This window comes from Scyliorhinus torazame, chromosome 1, assembly GCF_047496885.1.
Source record: "Scyliorhinus torazame isolate Kashiwa2021f chromosome 1, sScyTor2.1, whole genome shotgun sequence".
Classification (NCBI taxonomy): Eukaryota; Metazoa; Chordata; class Chondrichthyes; order Carcharhiniformes; family Scyliorhinidae; genus Scyliorhinus; species Scyliorhinus torazame.
Window position 1 is genome coordinate 6825258 of NC_092707.1, and position 19301 is coordinate 6844558.

Below are 19301 nucleotides of genomic sequence, written 5' to 3' on the forward strand. Positions count from 1 at the left end.
ATATGTATACAATGTATACACAGCAATATATCCACAGCAACATATACAATGTATATACTGAAGTATATAAACAGCAATCTATACAATGTGAACACAGAAATGTATAGACACCAATGTATATAATATATACACAGCAATGTATACACGGCAATGTATACAATGTACACACAGCGCGGAAATACAGTCGTGCTGCTGATATCATAAATATTTTCCAAAAACGTAAGACTAGGAGGAGGCCATTCAGTCCCTCAGCTCTGTTCCTCCATTCAATTGGATCGTGGCTGAACTGTATTGTGATTCCATTTACCCCTCCCCCATCGATACCCAACCCAACAATAATCTTAGCGATCTCAATCTTGAACATTTCAATGAAATAATTTGGGGGGGGGGGCGGGGAAGGAGTTTCAGATTTCCCCAACTCTGTGTGAAAACAATCTTCTTGCATAAAGATCAGGCGCTGTCACCCGTGTGGGGAGAGGAAGGAGGAGGGGGTGGGGCTTGGGAGTGGGGATATCGAATGGAAGGGGGAGATGGGGGAGGGGGAGGGGACTGGGAAAAGGAAGAATGGGGGGGAGGTGGGGGGGGTGGTAAGGGAGGCGGAGGGGGAGGAGGACCTGGGTTGTCTGAAATACGCTCATGATGCCCAAGGCTCAATGTTGACTGAGCCTCCAGCCTTGGGTATGCACTCAGCCTGAATTAGGCTTGAATGAATATCAGCCTCTCTTGAAGTTTGTTGGAAGAGTCAACACCAGGTACACTGGCCGCCTTTACTGGAACGTTCTATGACTCAATGAAATAGGATATTTATGATTTTTATAGGGATTTGATAATGTTTCACACGAGAGGCTGCCAGCCAACCACAAGGCTGAGAGGAATCAGGGAATGACCCAAAGACCAGCTGAAGGATTTTTAAAAAATTATATCTTGGGATGTGGGTGTTGTTGGCTGGCCAGCAGTTATTGCCCGTCCTTAACTGCCCTTGAACGGCGTGACCTGCTCGGCCGTTTCACAGGGTATGTAACAGTCAACCATATTGCTGTGTGCCTGGAGTCACCCAGAATCCCGACAGTGCAGAAAGAGGACATTCGCCCGTCAGATTTGCACCGGCCCACCGAAAGAGCACCCCTTCTAGCCCCCACCCCGCCCTATCCCCATAACCCCACCTAACTCCAGTGCTTGAGGGGAGGGGGGAGACTTGTGTGAGGAAACCGGAGCACCCGGAGGAAACCCACGCAGACACGGGGAGGACGTGCAGACTCCGCACAGACAGTGACCCAAGCCGGGAATCGAACCCGGGACCCTGGCGCTGTGAGGCAACGGTGCTAACCACTGTGCAATCGTAATAATCTTCATTATCACAAGTAGGCTTACATTAACGCTGCGAAGTTACTGTGAAGAGGGAGGAGGGCCAGTGTTGCCTGTCCTTTTGCCTGCCTGCCTGGAGGGAGTGGGAGAGGGAGAGGTTCTGCCTTTCCTGTCCTTTGCTGCCTCCCTGCCTGCGGGGGGCGGATGGAGGGGGATGTCTGACGACTGTTACTGCCACTTGGATGCTGTGGGTCTGCTCGCTGTCCCGTCTGTGGCCTGGAGAGAGGAAGGAAGGGGAAAGGGCGGCGGTTGTTTCACCCGAGTGACTCGCTGAAGGTCTGCAGTCTGATTTGCAGCTTGCTGGTGCTTTTATCTGTACTGCTGCCTGTTCAATGTCTCTGTCTGGAAGCCGTGCATTGCTCCCACTGCCTCCTTCCGGTGCCTGGACCACGGACTGGGTGGAGCGGGTGACCAGATGCCGGGGCTGCAGGAGGAGGAGGGTGGCAGATCACCTCAACTGGGCACTCTGGAGGTGGTGAAGACTTGCCTTTGAAGGCAGCTTTATTGTGATGGTGACTGTTTTCTGTTTCAGGTCTGTGGGCCGTGTAAATTGCTGCCTTTTGTACTGTTGCACGGTGTTGTTTAATGTTCAGAAATCGTGTGCTTGCTGCTGGATTGTTGCTGCTTCTTGTTTGATGCCTGGGGCTAGTCTACTTCAGCCCCTTTAGCTTCTGAGGCCTGGAGCAAGGAAAGGGCGGGAGTGAGGTGATCTACTGCCATTGCTTGGGAGGGGGAGGGGTGTTCTCACTTTCCCACCTGGCTGTGGGTTGTAGCCGTCTGGGATGGTCACTTACAACTAGGGAAACCCGCATAGCCTAGCGGGTAAAATGGACAAGCCAAGACTCAGGCAGACTCAGAGCCCAAAATGCATATTTGTAGCAAAGTCCAGACGGTATTGAAGCTCCGAACAATTAGCATTTTGATGGGCCATCTTCACCAAGACAAAGGACTGGTATTCGAGGGACCGGTACAGCCCCAGACATTTCGGTGCCACTCCCTGTTCAGGGGACGCGTAAACAATGGGGTCAGTGACCGTTTGGGACACGCCCAGCCATCCAGATCCCCACCCACTTATTGGTTAGGAAACGAACGGAGTGATCAGGGATCACCCAATTAGTAGGGTCCAAACTGAAGGACCGCCCAAAAGAGCGCGAAAACCCCCAAGTATAAGAAGAGAGTTCGCCATATGTTCGTCCTCTCTTGGACCTGGAACCTGGTCACGATCATCTCCAATGGCAGCAACACCAGAAGCAAGTCCAAGTCCAACGCTCGCTACCAGACGGATGAGCCTCGCTGAGCAGCAGTTATTCCTTCGAACTCAATAGATCCAGAATTGAACAGCGGCCACTGTTTCTCTGGCCTAAGCCGGGTGCCCGAAGTTAAGTACAGGTTGTCTTAGTCGATAGGTGTAGTTAACTAGTATTGTTTATGTTGCATAACTAATTGCGTGTAAATAAAGTACCCTTGACCTTGAACTAACCAACTGGTGTTTGGCTCTTTGATCGATATCCGGTTGAACCTTGTGGTGTTATCATTTGATACCTGGCGACTCTGAGCAATATAATATCGATAACATAGAAAGAAGGGCAAACTCACAGATTGCCATAATTGGAACAGAGCCACAAAAAGGACAGAGTAAAATAGTAAAAGAAGAAAACGCAACAGGGTGGTGGGGGTAGGGGGCGGGGAGGCAGAGGTTCTGGATTGTCGGTTGATTGCTGTTTGATGTCTGGAGGCTGTGTGTTTGTTAGCCACAGCCCCTTTTGTCTTGAAAAGGAAAGGGGTGTTCACTCGCTCTGCCGCCATGCCTTGCGGTTGGGAGCTGGAGGGAGGGGAAGGACCGCGAGTTGGCTCAGATGTCGGTAACTTCCCTGTGCTGTTGCCTGTTTCATGTTTGGTGGCTACAGGCCCTTTTGGCTGTGGCGGAGGTCCGGTATGGGGCGCTTCCTCTCTCTTCCATCGTGCTCTGCGTCAGTGAGACTTTCTGGCTGGTCTGCTGATGGGAGCTGTGGGAGGGGGAGGCAGCGGCGAATTGATTCGGACGCTGGTACCTTCTTTATACTGTTGTTTGGTTCCTGTTTAATGCGTATTTGTTGTTTTGTGTAATTACACTCTGATGGTTTTGTGTTTTTACTGCTGTTCCGTTATGCATGGGTGCCCGTGTGTATAGCATGGTGATGGTTCCTTGTACTCTGATGGTTTTGTGATATGCGGGCTGTTATTAAATTACAATATGCCCGAGTGGATTCCCGTGGGTCGACGTGCCACTGCCGAGTGTCCCGATCAGACTGTGAGGCCTGAACACTGGAGGCTCCAACATTGCAGGGTCAGCAGGCAGCAATCGAACACCCAAGAGCTGGGCTTCAACACTGGGCACATCTCTGCGGCCAGAGGGTGGGTGTGTGGATAAGGGGGGGGCGGTATCTGACCCCGATCCCAGTACTGTTCCTGGCAGGCGTCTGAGGTCGGGGGTCTGGAGTCCGGTGCTCAGGGGCCTCTCTTGTGGCCGGGGGTGGGTGCAGAGTGGGGTCCCCAAAATGCACAGTGTATACACACACAGCTTGTACGCATGCACAGCCTGTACACACATGTAGTGTATACATGCACAGCTTGTATACACACACATGCACCTTGTGTACACACACAGCTTGACATATACACACATACACCATAAGACCATAAGACATAGGAGCAGAATTAGGCCACTCGGCCCATCGAGTCTGCTCCGCCATTCAATCATGGCTGATATTTTCTCATCCCCATTCTCCGGCCCTCTCCCCATAACCGTTGATCCCTTTATTAATAAAGAACCAATCTATCTCTGCCTTAAAGACACTCAGTGATTTGGCCTCCACAGCCTTCTGCGGCAAAGAGTTCCACAGATTCACCAGCCTCTGGCTGAAGGAAAACTCCTCGGGCGTCATTCTCCGACCCACCGCCGGGTCGGAGAATGGCCGTTGGCCGCCGTGAATCCCGCCCCCGCCCCCGCCGAAGTCTCCGGTACCGGAGATTGGGCGGGGGCGGGAATCGGGCCGCGCCGGTGGACGGGACCCCCCGCTGGATTCTCCGGCCCAGATGGGCCGAAGTCCTGCCCAGAAATTGCCTGTCCCGCCGACGTAAATCAAACCTGGTATTTACCGGCGGGACCAGGCGGCGTGGGCGGGCTCCGGGGTCCTGGGGGGGGCACGGGGCGATCTGACCCCGGGGGGTGCCCCCACGGTGGCCTGGCCCGCGATCGGGGCCACCGATCCGCGGGCGGGCCTGTGCCATGGGGGCACTCTTTCCCTTCCGCCTCCGCTACGGCCTCCACCATGGCGGAGGCGGAAGAGACTCTCCCCACTGCGCATGCGCGGGAAACTGACAGTGGTCGCTGACGCTCCCGTGCATGCGCCGGGAAACTGACAGCGGCCGCTGACGCTCCCGCGCATGCGCCGCATTTCCGCGCCAGCTGGCGGGGCAACAAACGCCATTTCCACCAGCTGGCGGGGCGGAAATCCCTCCGGCGCCGGCCTAGCCCCTCAATGTTGGGGCTAGGCCGCCAAAGATGCGGAGACTTCCGCACCTTTGGGCCGGCGCGATGCCCGTCTGATTGGCGCCGTCTTTGGCGCCAGTCGGCGGACATCCCGCCGTTGGGGGAGAATTTCGCCCCTCATCTCTGTTTTAAAGGATCGTCCCTTTAGTCTGAGATGGTGCCTCTGCTTCTAGTTTTTCCTAAAGTGGAAACATCCTCTCCACGTCCACTCTATCCAGGCCTCGCAGTATCCTGTAAGTTTGAATAGGATCCCCCCTCATCCTTCTAAACTCCAACGAGTACAGACCCAGTGCCCTCAAACGACAAGCTCTTCATTCCAGGGATCATTCTTGTGAACCTCCTCTGGACCCTTTCCAAGGGCAGCACATCCTTCCTTAGATACGGGGCCCAAAACTGCTCACAATACTCCAAATGGGGTCTGATCAGAGTCTTGTACAGTCTCAGAAGTACATCCCTGGTCTTGTATTCTAGCTCTCTCGGCATGAATGCTAACATTGCATAGCAAAAATACGAAGGCAGATTATTATTTGAATGGGTGCAAATTGAGAGAGGCGGATACTCAGCGAGACCTTGGTGTCCTCGTGCATCAGTCGCTGAAAGTAAGCGAGCAGTAAGTAAGCGAGCAGGTACAGCAGGCAGGAAAGAAGGCTAATGGTATGTTGGCCTTCATTGCGAGAGGTTTCGAGTATAGAAGCAGGGATGTGTTGCTGCAATTGTACAGGGCCTTGGTGAGGCCACACCTGGAGTATTGTGGGCAGTTTTGGTCTCCTTATCTGAGGAAGGATGTTCTTGCTCTCGAGGGAGTGCAGCGAAGGTTTACCAGACTGATTCCAGGGATGGCGGGACTGTCACATGAGGAGAGACTAAATCGGTTAGGATTATATTCATTGGAGTTTAGAAGAGTGAGAGGGGATCTCAGAAACTTACAAAATTCTAACAGGATTAGACAGGGTAGATTCAGAAGTAATGTTCCCGATGGTGGGAAGTCCAGAACTAGGGGTCATAGTTTGAGGATAAGGGGGAAACTTTTAGGACTGAGGTGAGGAGAAATGTCTTCACCCAGAGAGCGGGGAATCTGTGGAATTCACTCCCACAGAAAGTAGTTGAGGTCAAAAGTAAATAAAGTAAAGTACGCTTATTGTCACAAGTAGGCTTCAAATGAAGTTACTGTGAAAAGCCCCTAGTCGCCACATTCCGGCGCCTGTTCGGGGAGGCTGTTACGGGAATCGAACCGTGCTGCTGGCCTGCCTTGGTCTGGTCAAAGCCAGCGATTTAGCCCAGTGTGCTAAACCAGCCCCCAAAATGTTGTGTAATTTCAAGAAGGAATTAGATGTTAGATGTCGCTCCTGGGGCTAAAGGGATCCAGGGATATGGGGGGAAGGCGGGGTCAGGGTATTGAACTTGATGGTCAGCCATGATCATAATGAATGGTGGAGCAGGCTCGAAGGGCCGAACGGACTCCTCCTGATTCTATTTTCTATCTTTCTGTTGCATTTGCCTTCCTAACTGCCGACTGAACCTGCACGTTAACCTGAAGAGAATCGTGAACAAGGACTCCCAAGCCCCTTTGTGCTTCTCATTCCTAAGCATTTCCCCATTTAGAAAATAGTCTATGCCTAGATTCCTCCTTCCAAAGTGCGTAACCTCACAGTTTTCCACATTGTATTCCATCTGCCACTTCTTTGCCCACTCTCCTAGCCTGTCCAAGTCCTTCTGCAGCCCCCCCTGCTTCCTCAATACTACCTGTCCCTCTACAGATCTTTGTATCATCTGCAAACTTAGCAACAGTGCCTTCAGTTCCTTCTTCCAGATCATTAATGTACACACATTAAACACACACACGCAGCTTATGCACACACACGCAGCTTATACACACACACACCATGTATATACACACACACAGCATGTATATACACACACACATACATGTATATACACAAACACACAGCATGTATATACACACACATGTATATACACATACATGTATACACAAACACGCAGCATGTATATACACACACACATACATGTATATACACACACATGCATGTATATACACAAACACACAGCATGTATATACACACACATGTATATACACACACATGCATGTATATACACGCACACACAGCAGGTTTACACACTGTAGCCATCTGGGGTGGCCACTTCCCGATTACAAAATGGACACTTTGTAAGGATTGCAGGGAAAATGGACAATGCTGAGAAAACAAGCAGGTTCAGGGTTTGTCTGTTTATTGGAGCCGCAGCTCCCAGACAAGACCAAAACTGTAGGCCCATTAGCATATTGATGGCCCATCTCCGGGAACAAAAGAGTAACATTTGAGTAACCAATACTAAGGCAGACACCCCGGCGCCAGAGGAGACCGAAACAAAGCAGGCCAATGGCCACCTAGGACACGCCCAGCCATCAGGGCACCCACCCCTTTATTGGATGAAATCGATAGGAATGATCGAGAAACGGCCCAATTGATTGGGGCCAAGTTCAAGGCCCGCCCAAAAGCACGTGAAGCCCCTTTGGGTATAAGAAGGAGCCCCCAAGAGGGAATCGTTCTCTTGGACCCGGCTCTCACCGAGGTGAGACCCGTCCACCAGCTGCACCAGAAGCAAGTAAGTCCAAGATCAACGCTCGCGACCAGACGGACGACCTTCGCTGTTCCCCTTCACCAGTTCCACCCCAGCAGCCTCAGAACTGAACAACGGCCATTGTTCCTCTGACTGAGTGGGCGCCCGAAGCTAAGTATAGGCTTTAGCAGTAGTGATAGTTTAGTCTGTAGTACTTGTGCATGAGTATATTTAACTGTGTGTGTAAATAAACAAGCATTTGACTTTGAACTAACTAACTGGTGTATCGAGTCTTTGATCAGTATCCGGTTTGAACCTTGTGGCGGTATTGAAAGATACCTGGCGACTCTAGAGCAAACATAACTAGAATTAAAGAAGGCGACCATGTTGACCACCATATTCAGAGCCAACGAAAGAGAGCAACCTTTAGCAGTATTTACTGGCGACTCTGGTGGGACTCGACCTAGAAGTGGCCTAGTCACTCCGAGAGAACCCAAATTTGAATTGGAATCCAATTGGAAACAGAAAAACCACAAGTGTGAGAATGATACTGATCAAACCACCGAGATTCAGAAGTGTGTTAATGCATGCGTACTAACAGGGATACAAGGTAAACCTGAGAGATTTTGTTGCGTAAAACTGTCGGGAGTTTTGTAGGCCGAAAAATAGCGTAAGCCGTACCCGTGTTTACGTCACCACTTTATCACCCCGTGTTCCAAATTCAGTAGAGAACCCAGAAATAGAGAGGAAATGGAAGTGAAGGCAATGGAATGCCTTATGAACCCCCAAGAATTCGAGGTCGCAGCGACCAGTAGAGTAGGACAGTGTCCTGTATGGGAAGAAGAGATCAGAAAATATCTCAAAGGGAAAGGATGGCCCCTTTGGAGTGAATTCTGCGCCAATGACGAAACAGGTCCCGGGAGCATAGGACATACCTGATGGGAGAACCTGTCAGAGATCCACAAGAAGAGCTTAGGGAAAGCTCGCAAGCCGATGGCCATCGTGTCCTGCTTGGCACAATTGCGAGGCACAGAGGAGGTCGTTAGGGCGCTCCGTAGAGAGATTGAGGAGAGAGACAGAAATAGTGAGGGAGACGTGAGCAAATTTGAGAAGGAGAATAAGGAGTTAAGAGAACAGTTAGCAGCGAGGGACAGAGAGGTGGATGATGCCAAGAGGGCACACCAGTCTTGTCTCGCCCACTTGAGTAGTTTTCAGATCCAGTATGATAAGGCCTACCTGGACACGCAACGCGCGGTCTTGGTAAGACAAGAAACCGAGCAACAGGTAGAGCAATTGCAGAAACAGTGCAATGATTTAAAACCTTTAGCAACACACAGCATGTATATACACACACACATACAGCATGTACACACACACATGAATGAAAATGAAATGAAAATCGCTTATTGTCACAAGTAGGCTTCAAATGAAGTTACTGTGAAAAGCCCCTAGTCGCCACATTCCGGCGCCTGTTCGGGGAGGCTGGTACGGGAATTGAACCGTGCTGCTGGCCTGCCTTGGTCTGTTTTCAAAGCCAGCGATTTAGCCCTGTACACCGCATGCATATACACACACACAAAGCATGTATATATACACACACATAGCTTTTATACACACACACAGCTTGTATACACACACAGCTTGTGTACACACAGCCACAGCTTGTATACATGCACAGCTTGAATACACACACACAGCTTGTATATACACACAATCAACTTGTATATATACACACACACAGCTGTGAAGCAACAATGCTAACCACTGTGCTACCCATTTGGCTCTTAACCACCTTCTCTACCTGTCCTGCTGCCTTCAAGCATCATTGGACATTCACACCAAGGTTCCTCTGATCCTCTGTACTTCCTAAGGTCCTACCGCTCATTGTAGATTCCTTTGCCTTGTTAATCATTCCAAATGCATCACCTCACTTTTCAGGGTTAAATTCCATTTGCCCATCTAACCAGCCGGCCTATGTCATCCTGTAACTCAAAGCTGCTCTCTGTTCGCCACACCATCAATTTCCCAAACCTCGACCATCGCCCTCTGTGTCCGGTCACTAACCAGTTTTTGGAACCAATTTGCCAAATTGTCCTGTTCTTGACCAGTTTCCCACGCGAGACCTTGGCAAAAGCCTTACTGATGTCCATGTCGTGATCCTGCCGACCGGTTTGCTGTTCAGTTCGTTGCTCGATGCGAATGGGGGGGGTGGAAATGGAGATTGGGACCATGCCAATGGGCCACATTCTGTCCGGAATTTGATGCCATTGCTACAGCTATCTGAATCCTCAACTAGACCAGGGCAGGAGGAGCACTGACTGCCGGGGGAAGGTAAGGGAAGGATAGTTAGGAAAATCTGATGACTGCCCAGCAGTTTTTTTGACCAAGGTTTCACTTTGTAGGTACTAAACAAAACTGTTTCAGAGGCCGTAACCCCCGTTTCCCACCAGGCGGCAGCTGGTCAGATTCAGGTAGCTCCCGTTGGCTGGCCCCCTCCAGCAAAACCTCAGGACGTCAGCAACGAGCTGCCGAATAACTTCAACCTGCCCAATGAACAAGGCTGGCAACCTGACTTTCTCCTCGCCCTCCCCTGAACTCAGGACTGCCATCAGGATCGGGGACACAGGTGGCACACTGCCAAGCAGGCCGTCAGTGCCGTACTGAACTCTATCCTGGCTGCGGAATGGGCAAATCTGGATGCTGGTTACAGTGTGAACTGTAACCTCTCACACCCAGTTACAGTGTGAACTGTAACCTCTCACACCCAGTTACAGTGTGAACTCTAACCTCTCACACCCAGTTACAGTGTGAACTCTAACCTCTCACACCCAGTTACAGTGTGAACTCTAACCTCTCACACCCAGTTACAGTGTGAACTCTAACCTCTCACACCCAGTTACAGTGTAAACTGTAACCTCTCACACCCAGTTACAGTGTGAACTCTAACCTCTCACACCCAGTTACAGTGTGAACTCTAACCTCTCACACCCAGTTACAGTGTGAACTCTAACCTCTCACACCCGGTTACAGTGTGAACTGTAACCTCTCACACCAAGTTACAGTGTGAACTCCGCTCCCTCACACCTGGTTACAGTGTGAACTCTAACCTCTCACACCCAGTTACAGAGTGAACTCTAACCTCTCACACCCGGTTGGTGTGAACTCTAACCTCTCAGACCTGCAATGTTACTCACATCTGTCTCCAGTCTGCAATCATCCTGACCCTGGCTTTCAGATTGTATGGGATGAGGGTTGGGAATTTGGTGATGTTTACCTGGCCGTCCTGGTGGGACACTGACGGGATCAGATTGACTTTCGGCCTCACTCTTCGCCTTGGTTGACTTTCTACTGAAGTGAAGAGAAAGTAAGATCAGGCAATGGGTATTAAACGGCCTTCTGATCAGATCCCATCAGCTACCAAGCACCAGACACGTTCCCATTACTGCCTATTCCACATCGAGCAGCGAGGGGGTGAGAGTGCGGAGATTTCAGAACAACTGCAGAAAAATAGCTTCTACCAACGTCAGAAACAACAATTTCTACTTAAATCCTGTCACGAGCAGTGGAATCCCCTCCGGTGTTTCATAGGAATGGCTATCAGGAAAAACCTGACAGTGAGGTGATGCATTTGGAATGATTAACAAGGCAAAAGAATATACAATATCAGGACAGATGGCGAATGTTTGATCAAATCAGTCAGATCAAGGTGTGTCTGTCAGGTGGGGAGAGAGGTGAGGAGGCCGAAGGAGGTAATTCCAGAGCTGGAGCCACGGGCAACAATGTTGGAGCGATTAAAACCGGGAGGTGTTCAAGAGACCAGGGGCTGGATTCTCCGTTCTGGAGACTACGTCCCCACGCCGGGGAGAAAATGGTGGCGTGGCATAACGGAAAGATTGTTGTGAAACAGCCACCGATTCGCTGTCCTGGCGGGAGGGCGGCTAGCAGCCGGCAGTGTAGAGCACCCGGCTACGCCCTGGAGAATTGCCGGGTCCGTGGCCGCGCATACACACGACAGCGGCCTGCAGCGGCCGTGCTGTGCTTCATGGCGGATGTCGCACTCGGACGAGGCCCGCGAAATAGTCCCCCCCTTCGGTGTGAAGATGTCCACCCCTGCCCGCGGATCGGCCGTCCCCCGGCTGTGGAGCCGCTGGACTGAGTCCGCATCAGCCAGGCTGGCATCCCAATGGGTGAGACCGCAGGTGTCCCACACCGTCGGGAGCTTCGCGGGGCGCGCCCCAGCCAGCGTATGGAGGCCGTGGATATGGCATGCGCCGTACTCTGCGAGTACACTGCTTTCCAGCGGGCGGAGTGGCGGGAAAGCGGCCACGCCCCTGATTTCGGCGCCATTGGGGATTCTCCGCCCTGTTGTTCAACGCGATTTCGGTGTCGGGGATCGGAAAATCCAGCCCCAGGACTGGGACGAGGGCAGGGATCTCGCAGGATCGAGGGGCTGGAAATTATAGTTAAAGGGGGATTGCCAGAGCTGGAGAAATGTAACTCAGCGAGTACGTGGGGGTATAGCTAATACACAGACAGCGGGAACTTGGAAGGAAGAATGTGGGAGACCTGCCAGGAGTGTGTGAAGGGAATACACAAATTAATCGGCAAAATTCCTATATATTTAGGACATTATACTTTTGAATTGAGAAAACGGCGACAGATTCGTGGATAACCCATTTTTACCCCGATGTCTTTGAACATAAACATGGGGAGCACTAGTTTGAACCTCTGCCTATCGCAGATGTTAGACAGAATTTGTCCGCACCACACACGAGAACCTCTCTTAACTTTATTGCTCTCATCACGAGCAAAGGAATTTTTGGAAAAATGAATGACGGCACAGCATGGTACTATTTCCTTATCCATTAAGAAGACATCTCGGGAAGTTAGCTCAGCGAATCAAAATTGGACATGATTATTGGAGTGCAAAAAGGAAACCTTCCAAAATCCCTGTTTCTCTATTGAACGTTTAAAAATAGAACCAATTGGAAATATCGGGAACATGTTAAGGACATGTTATAAGTGTGTGTTGACCAGGTATCAGCGTCACAGGGTGGATATAATGAAACTGTTTTAACAATGAAATAATTGTGAAGAACAAGGAATAATGAGGAAGCAGGAGTTTAATCAAGGAGGCGGTACCCATGGCTACTGAAAGATGATGTAATCCGGTTTGGAATCATTCCAATTTACTTTGAGACAATCAGGGACATGGGGGGGGGGTAATAATAATAATCGCTTATTGTCAGAAGTAGGCTTCAATGAAGTTACTGTGAAAAGCCCCTAGTCGCCTGTTCGGGGAGACTGGTACGGGAATTGAAACGCGCTGCTTATTCTGCATTACAAGGCAGCGATTTAGCCCAGTGTGCTAAACCGAGGACCCCTCCATATTTGTCAAGAAGTTGGATATCACAAAGCCAACTACCCAACAACATATCAGTTGGGGATTAAGCTAACATTACTTTGCATATTGATGGGCATCCAGACCTGATATTAGCTCCAGCTTTGCATATTTAAAATCGTGAAACTGGATCCTCCATTAGAACGAAGATCGAACGGCCGCTCCAAGCCTGACTCGGGACGCGACTTGGCTAAGGTCTATCGCAAGATTTACCCGCTGGTTACACCTTGCCAGATCTTTTTTTTTTAAATATTTTTTATTCTCCTCCTTTTTCACATTTTCTCCCAAATTTACACCCAACAATTAACAATAATCAGTAACGAATGTAATGTCAATCCCCATATCACTAACAACGATCCCATCCTCCCACCAAACCCCAGACATTGGCCTGCATGTTAACATAAACAAATAACAAAAAGGAATCAGGAATCACCCATAGTCACCATTAACACATACAGTCCCTCTCCCCCAACCCTCCCAGCCCCCCACTCCCCGAATGTTCGATGTGATCCAATTTTCGAAAGTGCATAATGAATAACGCCCATGAATTTTGGAACCCCTCCATCCTTCCCCTCAGTTTAAATTTGACCATTTCAAGCATCAAGAATTCCAGTAGGTCCCCCCGCCACGCCAGGGCACAGGGTGGAGAGGTTGATCTCCACCCTAACAGGATCCGCCTTCGGGCGATCAACGAGGCGAAGGCTACAACATCTGCCTCCGCGCCCGTTTCCAGCCCCGGCTGGTCCGACACCCCGAATATGGCCTCCCGAGGCCCCGGGTCCAGTTTCACGTGCACCACTTTAGAGATTACCCTAAACACCTCCTTCCAATAATTCTCCAGCTTTGGACAGGACCATAACATATGAACGTGGTTTGCGGGGCCTCCCCCCGCAACATTCACACACATCTTCTACCCCCTCAAAGAGCCGGCTCATCCTCGACCTTGTAAGGTGCACTCTATACACCACCTTCAGCTGTATCAGCCCCAACCTCGCGCACGAGGTGGAGGCGTTCACCCTCCAGAGCACCTCACACCAGAACCCCTCCTCCAGACCCTCTCCCAACTCTTCCTCCCACTTTGCCTTGATCCCTTCTCGTGGCGCCTTTTCCTCCTCCAAAATAGCCCCATAAACTGCCGACATTACCCCCTTCTCCAGTCCCCCTGTCGTCAGCACCTCCTCCAGCAATGTAGAAGCCGGCTCTACCGGGAAGCTCTGTATCTCCTTTCTGGCAAAGTCTCGAACCTGCATGTATCTAAATATTTCCCCCTGCTCCAGCCCATACTTCGCTCCCAGCTCCTTCAATCCCACAAAATGACCCCCAAGAAACAAATCTTTTAGTGTCCTCTCTCCCATCTCCGAAAATTTCCATCCCACTTCCCTGGCTCAAATCTATAGTTCCCCCGAATGGGCATTTCCCTTGACCCTGCCTCCAACCCGAAGTGTTGTCGAAACTGCCTCCAAATTCTCAACAAAGCTATTATTACTGGATTCCCTGAGTATCTCCCCGGGGCCGTCGGGAGCGGCGCTGTCGCTAGCGCCTTCAATTGGACATCCCTGTCTCGTCCCACGGTGGAGAGGGAAGTATCTCGGGCTGATGTTGTTTGTGCGGACACTCACCCTCGGCTCCTTATATAGTAGCTTTACCCAGTTCACAAATCTGGGTCCAATCCCAAACCGCTCTAGGACTGCCATCAGGTACCCCCATTCTACCCGGTCAAACGCCTTCTCAGCGTCCAATGCCACAACCACCTCTGTTTCCTTCCCCACTGCTGGTACCATAACCACGTTCAATACCCTCCTAATGTTTGAAAAGAGCTGCCTCTCTCTCACGAACCCCATCTGATCCTCCCCTCTCACCTTCGGGAGGCACTCCTCCAGCCTACCCGCCAGTACCTTCGCCAATACTTTTACGTCCACGTTTTTAAAGTGATATAGGCCTATACGACCCACACTCCGTTGGATCCTTATCTCTTTTAAGTACTGGGGAAATCGATGCCTGCCCCAAAGTTTGTGGTAACACCCCCTTCCCTATCGCCTCCTCAAACATCCCCACCATCAGCGGTACCAGCTTATCCTTGAATTTTTTATAATATTCCACCGGAAACCCATCCGGCCCTGCCACCTTCCCCGACTGCATCCTCCCAATCGCATCCTTTATCCCCTGCTCCACTATCGCTCCTTCTAATGTAGCCCTGTCCCCCTCCCCTAGCCCCGGGTACTCCAACCCATCAAGAAATTCCTGCATCTCCCGGCATTCCCCAGGTGGCCCTGACCTGTACAACCTCTCTTAGAATTCCTCAAAGACCTTGTTAGTCAGATCCGGAGCGACCACCAACTTCCCTGCCCTGTCCTGCACCTGGACAATTTCCCTTGCCGCAGCCTCCCTACGGAGCTGACCCGTCTTCTCTCCATGCTCGTAAACTGCACCCCTTGCCCGCCTCAGTTGGCGCACCGCCTTCCTGGTAGATAGTCGGTCAAAGCCCGCCTAGAGTTCCTTCCTCTATTCCAGCTTCGCTGGGTCCCCACCTTCTGCATACGTCCTATCACCCTCTGCCGCTCCAACCTCTCCTCTTTGTCTAGCCTGGCCTTAAACGAGATCGCCTCCCCCCTCACCACTGCCTTTAGAGCCTCCCAGACGACCGCCTTCGACAACTCACCCGTACAGTTAAAACCTACATATTCCTCGATTACTTTTTCAATTTTGTCACAGAACCCTCGGTCCCCCAACAGTCCGACATCTAATTTCCACCCCGGCCTCTGTACCATCCCCTTCTCCAGAGCCATATCCATCCAGTGCGGAGCATGATCTGACACTGCAATTGCTGAGTACTCCGACCCCTTAACCCCAGCCGGCAGCGCCTTCCCCACCGTGAAAAAGTCAATCCGCGAGTACACCTTCTGGACACCTTGCCAGATCTAACGGGATCCCGCGAAGCATTGCAATCTGGATCCCGCCCACAATATGCAGATTTGCATATCCAAGTGAGGAGCTAGCTTCATTTGAATATATCTATGCCGGATAGACCCAGCTCCTGGGATCGAACCTTCTCGCCTTGGCGACCCCAGCCGGGCGCCGCTTAGCACCGGTTTCCACAAATGAGGACCGGACGGAACGGCAGGTGTGGTAGGGTCTACCATGTAATGGGAGGCCCCAGGCTCAGCCTCTGGGACAGGGTGGTACCCGGGCACAGCTGATGCCAGCCTGGCACCCTGGCAGTGTCACCTGGGTGCCCAGCAGTGACACCTGGGTGCTATCCTAGCACTGCCAGGATGCCAGGCTGGTAGTGTCAAGGTGGCATCTTGCCCGGTCTGGGGATCAGGTCCGGGGGTGCGCTGCCTTTATGAGGTGGGGTGAGGGGTGGGCTCCAGGACCCCCTAATCGGTAAGTTGGGCCATCTCTTCCTGCACTGGCCAAGTCCTGTTTAATAGCGGGGTCATTCTCAGTGCTGTCAGTGCCAGGAAACATCCCACTGAACACGGCCACAACGGGACTCAGAGTTTTTCCGTTAAATCCCGCCCTATGTTTTTGATCTTTGATAGTCAATAACGTTGCAATGTAATTATCCACTTTAAAGTGCATTGCGTGTTAAATAGTTCCGTAATAAACTTGTAAATAAGTTGGTAGTGTTCACGTCTCTCAGAGTTTCCAGCTGCGTGAGAACCCACCATCTTGTGTTTTCTGAAAGATGGAAGATACAATTTTTGACGAGACTCCCGGATGCTTACAGTATCCAGGTAGTTAGAACCTGCCCAGCCAATTATTTAACGGGCTCTCTGGGGAAAGGGAATATCTCTTAATAGTCGCTTTCTTTGGGGGAGGTGTCGTTCACTTTCTCAGACCCAAAATAAGTGTCTGTTTAAGGTGGCTACCTTCAGCTTGGGGGAGGGTGATTGTTAAGGGAGTGCACCCGTTCTAGGGTAATCCCCACTGGGGCTAGAATTATAATCCACTTCTAATGCATTGGAATAATCCAGTCCAGAGGTAACAAAGATGCAAATGAGGGCGTTCGCAGGAAATAAGGTGAGACAGAGGTGAGTTCGGAGAAGGTTGGAGAGGTGGAAATAATTGGTCTCAGTGATGATGCCAATTGGTCAGAGGCTAATTTTAGGCTCGAATATGACCTTTAATTTTGGATTTGAAGTTAAACATCAACCAATTCAAGTGTTGCTAATTCACACGTGATCCTGAGAGTGAAACCGTTCTGAGGACCAACGTCTCCTGGTCCAATATTTACTCAAAGGGCAAACGCATTGCATTTAATCACCCGTGTGATTGTAAAAGCTTACCACTTTAACTCCTTGTTGTGATCCTGAAAATCAAAATATAGAAGCTCGGGACAAAATAGAGGCTGAGGTTTTACCAGCCAGAAATAAAACACAAAGAATGACTGTGGAAAGTCTGCGATCCACAAATGAATAAAACCAGATGATTTATCATGGTAGAGTGCACACTCTCACCTCTAGCAGTAAGACTGCCCCTTCATGTTCCTTCTTCGCCACAACCTGAGCCTGCAACAATAGGTAAAGAAAAAATTAACCTTTATCTGGGAAAAGGCCATTCTATTAAAATCTGGCTTGTCTGTACCTCAACTACATTTACCCACCTCGTCTCTGCATCCTTTAAAACAGCAAATGTTGCTCCATTAATTCAGAGAGGAAATGGAGGAAACATCAGGGAACGACCATGAGGGCTTGGCTGACTGGCAGAAGACAGAGGGCGGAATTCTCCCCCCCCCCCCCCCCCACCCCCCCCACCCCCGCGCCGGGTGGGAGAATCACCAGGGCGCCGCGCGAGTCCCGCCACGCCGCCCCGACACCGGCACGCGATTCTCCCCCCCCCCGCCCCCAAACCGGCGCGGCGAGAATCACGGCTGGCCGCTGGGAGAATCGCCGTTTGCCGTTTGTAACGGGCGAGCGCCGATTCTCCGGCCCAGATGGGCCGAGCGGCCTGCCCAACACGACCGGTTCCCACCGGCGCCGGCGGGAACAGCGCGGGAACGCTGGGGGGCAGCCTGTGGGGGGGGGGGTCCTGCACCGGGGGGGGGGGGGACTCAAAAGTGGTCTGGCACGCAATCGGTGCCCACCGATCGGCGGGCGGCCTCTCTGAAGGAGGATCTCCTTTCCTCCGCCGGCCCGCAAGATCCATCCAACATCGTCTTGCGGGGCGGCCGCGGGGAGGACGGCAACTGCGCTTGCGCGGGTGACATCATTTACGTGGCGCCGCTTTTATGCGGCACCAAGGCCCGGCGCGCGTAAATGATGCGGCGCCGATCCTAGCCCCCCGGGGGCGGGAGAATAGGGGGCTGGGAACGGCTGTTTCACTCCGGCGTCGGCACTTAGACTCCCGGTGGGAGAATTACGCCCAGAGAGTGGGGATAAAGGGGTCTTTTTCAGGATGGCAGCCGGTGACTAGAGGTGTGCCTCAGGGGTCTGTGCTGGGACCACAACTTTTCACAATATACATTAATGATCTGGAAGGAGGAACTGAAGGCACTGTTGCTAAGTTTGCAGATGATACAAAGATCTGTAGAGGGACAGGTAGTATTGAGGAAGCAGGCGGGCTGCAGAAGGACTTGGACAGGCTAGGAGAGTGGGCAGTGAAGTGGCAGATGGAATACAATGTGGAAAAGTGTGAGGTTATGCACTTTGGAAGGAGGAATTTAGGCATAGACTATTTTCTAAATGTGGAAATGCTTCGGAAATCAGAAGCACAAAGGGACTTGGGAGTCCTTGTTCACGGTTCTCTTAAGGTTAATGTGCAGGTTCAGTCGGCAGTTAGGAAGGCAAATGCAATGTTAGCATTCATGTCGGGAGGGCTCGAATACAAGAGCAGGGGTGCACTTCTGAGGCTGTATAAGGCTCTGGTCAGACCCCATTTGGAGTATTGTGAGCAGTTTTGGGCCCCGTATCTAAGGAAGGATGTGCTGGCCTTGGAAAGGGTGCAGAGGAGGTTGACAAGAATGATCCCTGGAATGAAGAGCTTGTCGTGTGAGGAACGGTTGAGGACTCTGGGTCTGTACTCGTTGGAGTTTAGAAGGTTGAAGGGGGATCTTATTGAAACTTACAGGATACTGTGAGGCCTGGATAGAGTGGGTGTGGAGAGGAATTTCTTCAGTTAGAGGGTGGTGAATCTGTGGAACTCTTTGCCGCAGAAGGCTGTGGAGGCCAAATCACTGAGTGTCTTTAAGACAGAGATAGATAGGTTCTTGATTAATAAGGGATCAGGGGTTATGGGGAGAAGGCAGGAGAATGGGGATGAGAAAATATCAGCCATGATTGAATGGCGGAGCAGACTCGATGGGCCGAGTGGCCTAATTCTGCTCCTTATGGCCTTATGGACCAGGTAACAATGACCTCAATTGTGGGAAATTATCTAAAGGAATCTAGCATCTGGAACAGAGAGACTGCTACTTGGAGTATTTTG

At 51.2% G+C, this 19301-nt stretch overlaps 1 protein-coding gene across 10 annotated transcripts in view; it reads right to left on the reverse strand.

Annotated features, from left to right (window-relative positions):
* Positions 1-19301, reverse strand: part of rimbp2b (RIMS binding protein 2b) — an 853804-nt gene that overhangs the window by 334519 nt on the left and 499984 nt on the right. For all 10 annotated transcript variants that reach the window (XM_072517100.1, XM_072517603.1, XM_072517263.1 and 7 more), the window contains one exon: positions 17336-17386. In XM_072517100.1, coding sequence (XP_072373201.1) covers positions 17336-17386 — 51 coding nt within the window. The remainder of the gene's footprint in view (positions 1-17335; positions 17387-19301) is intronic.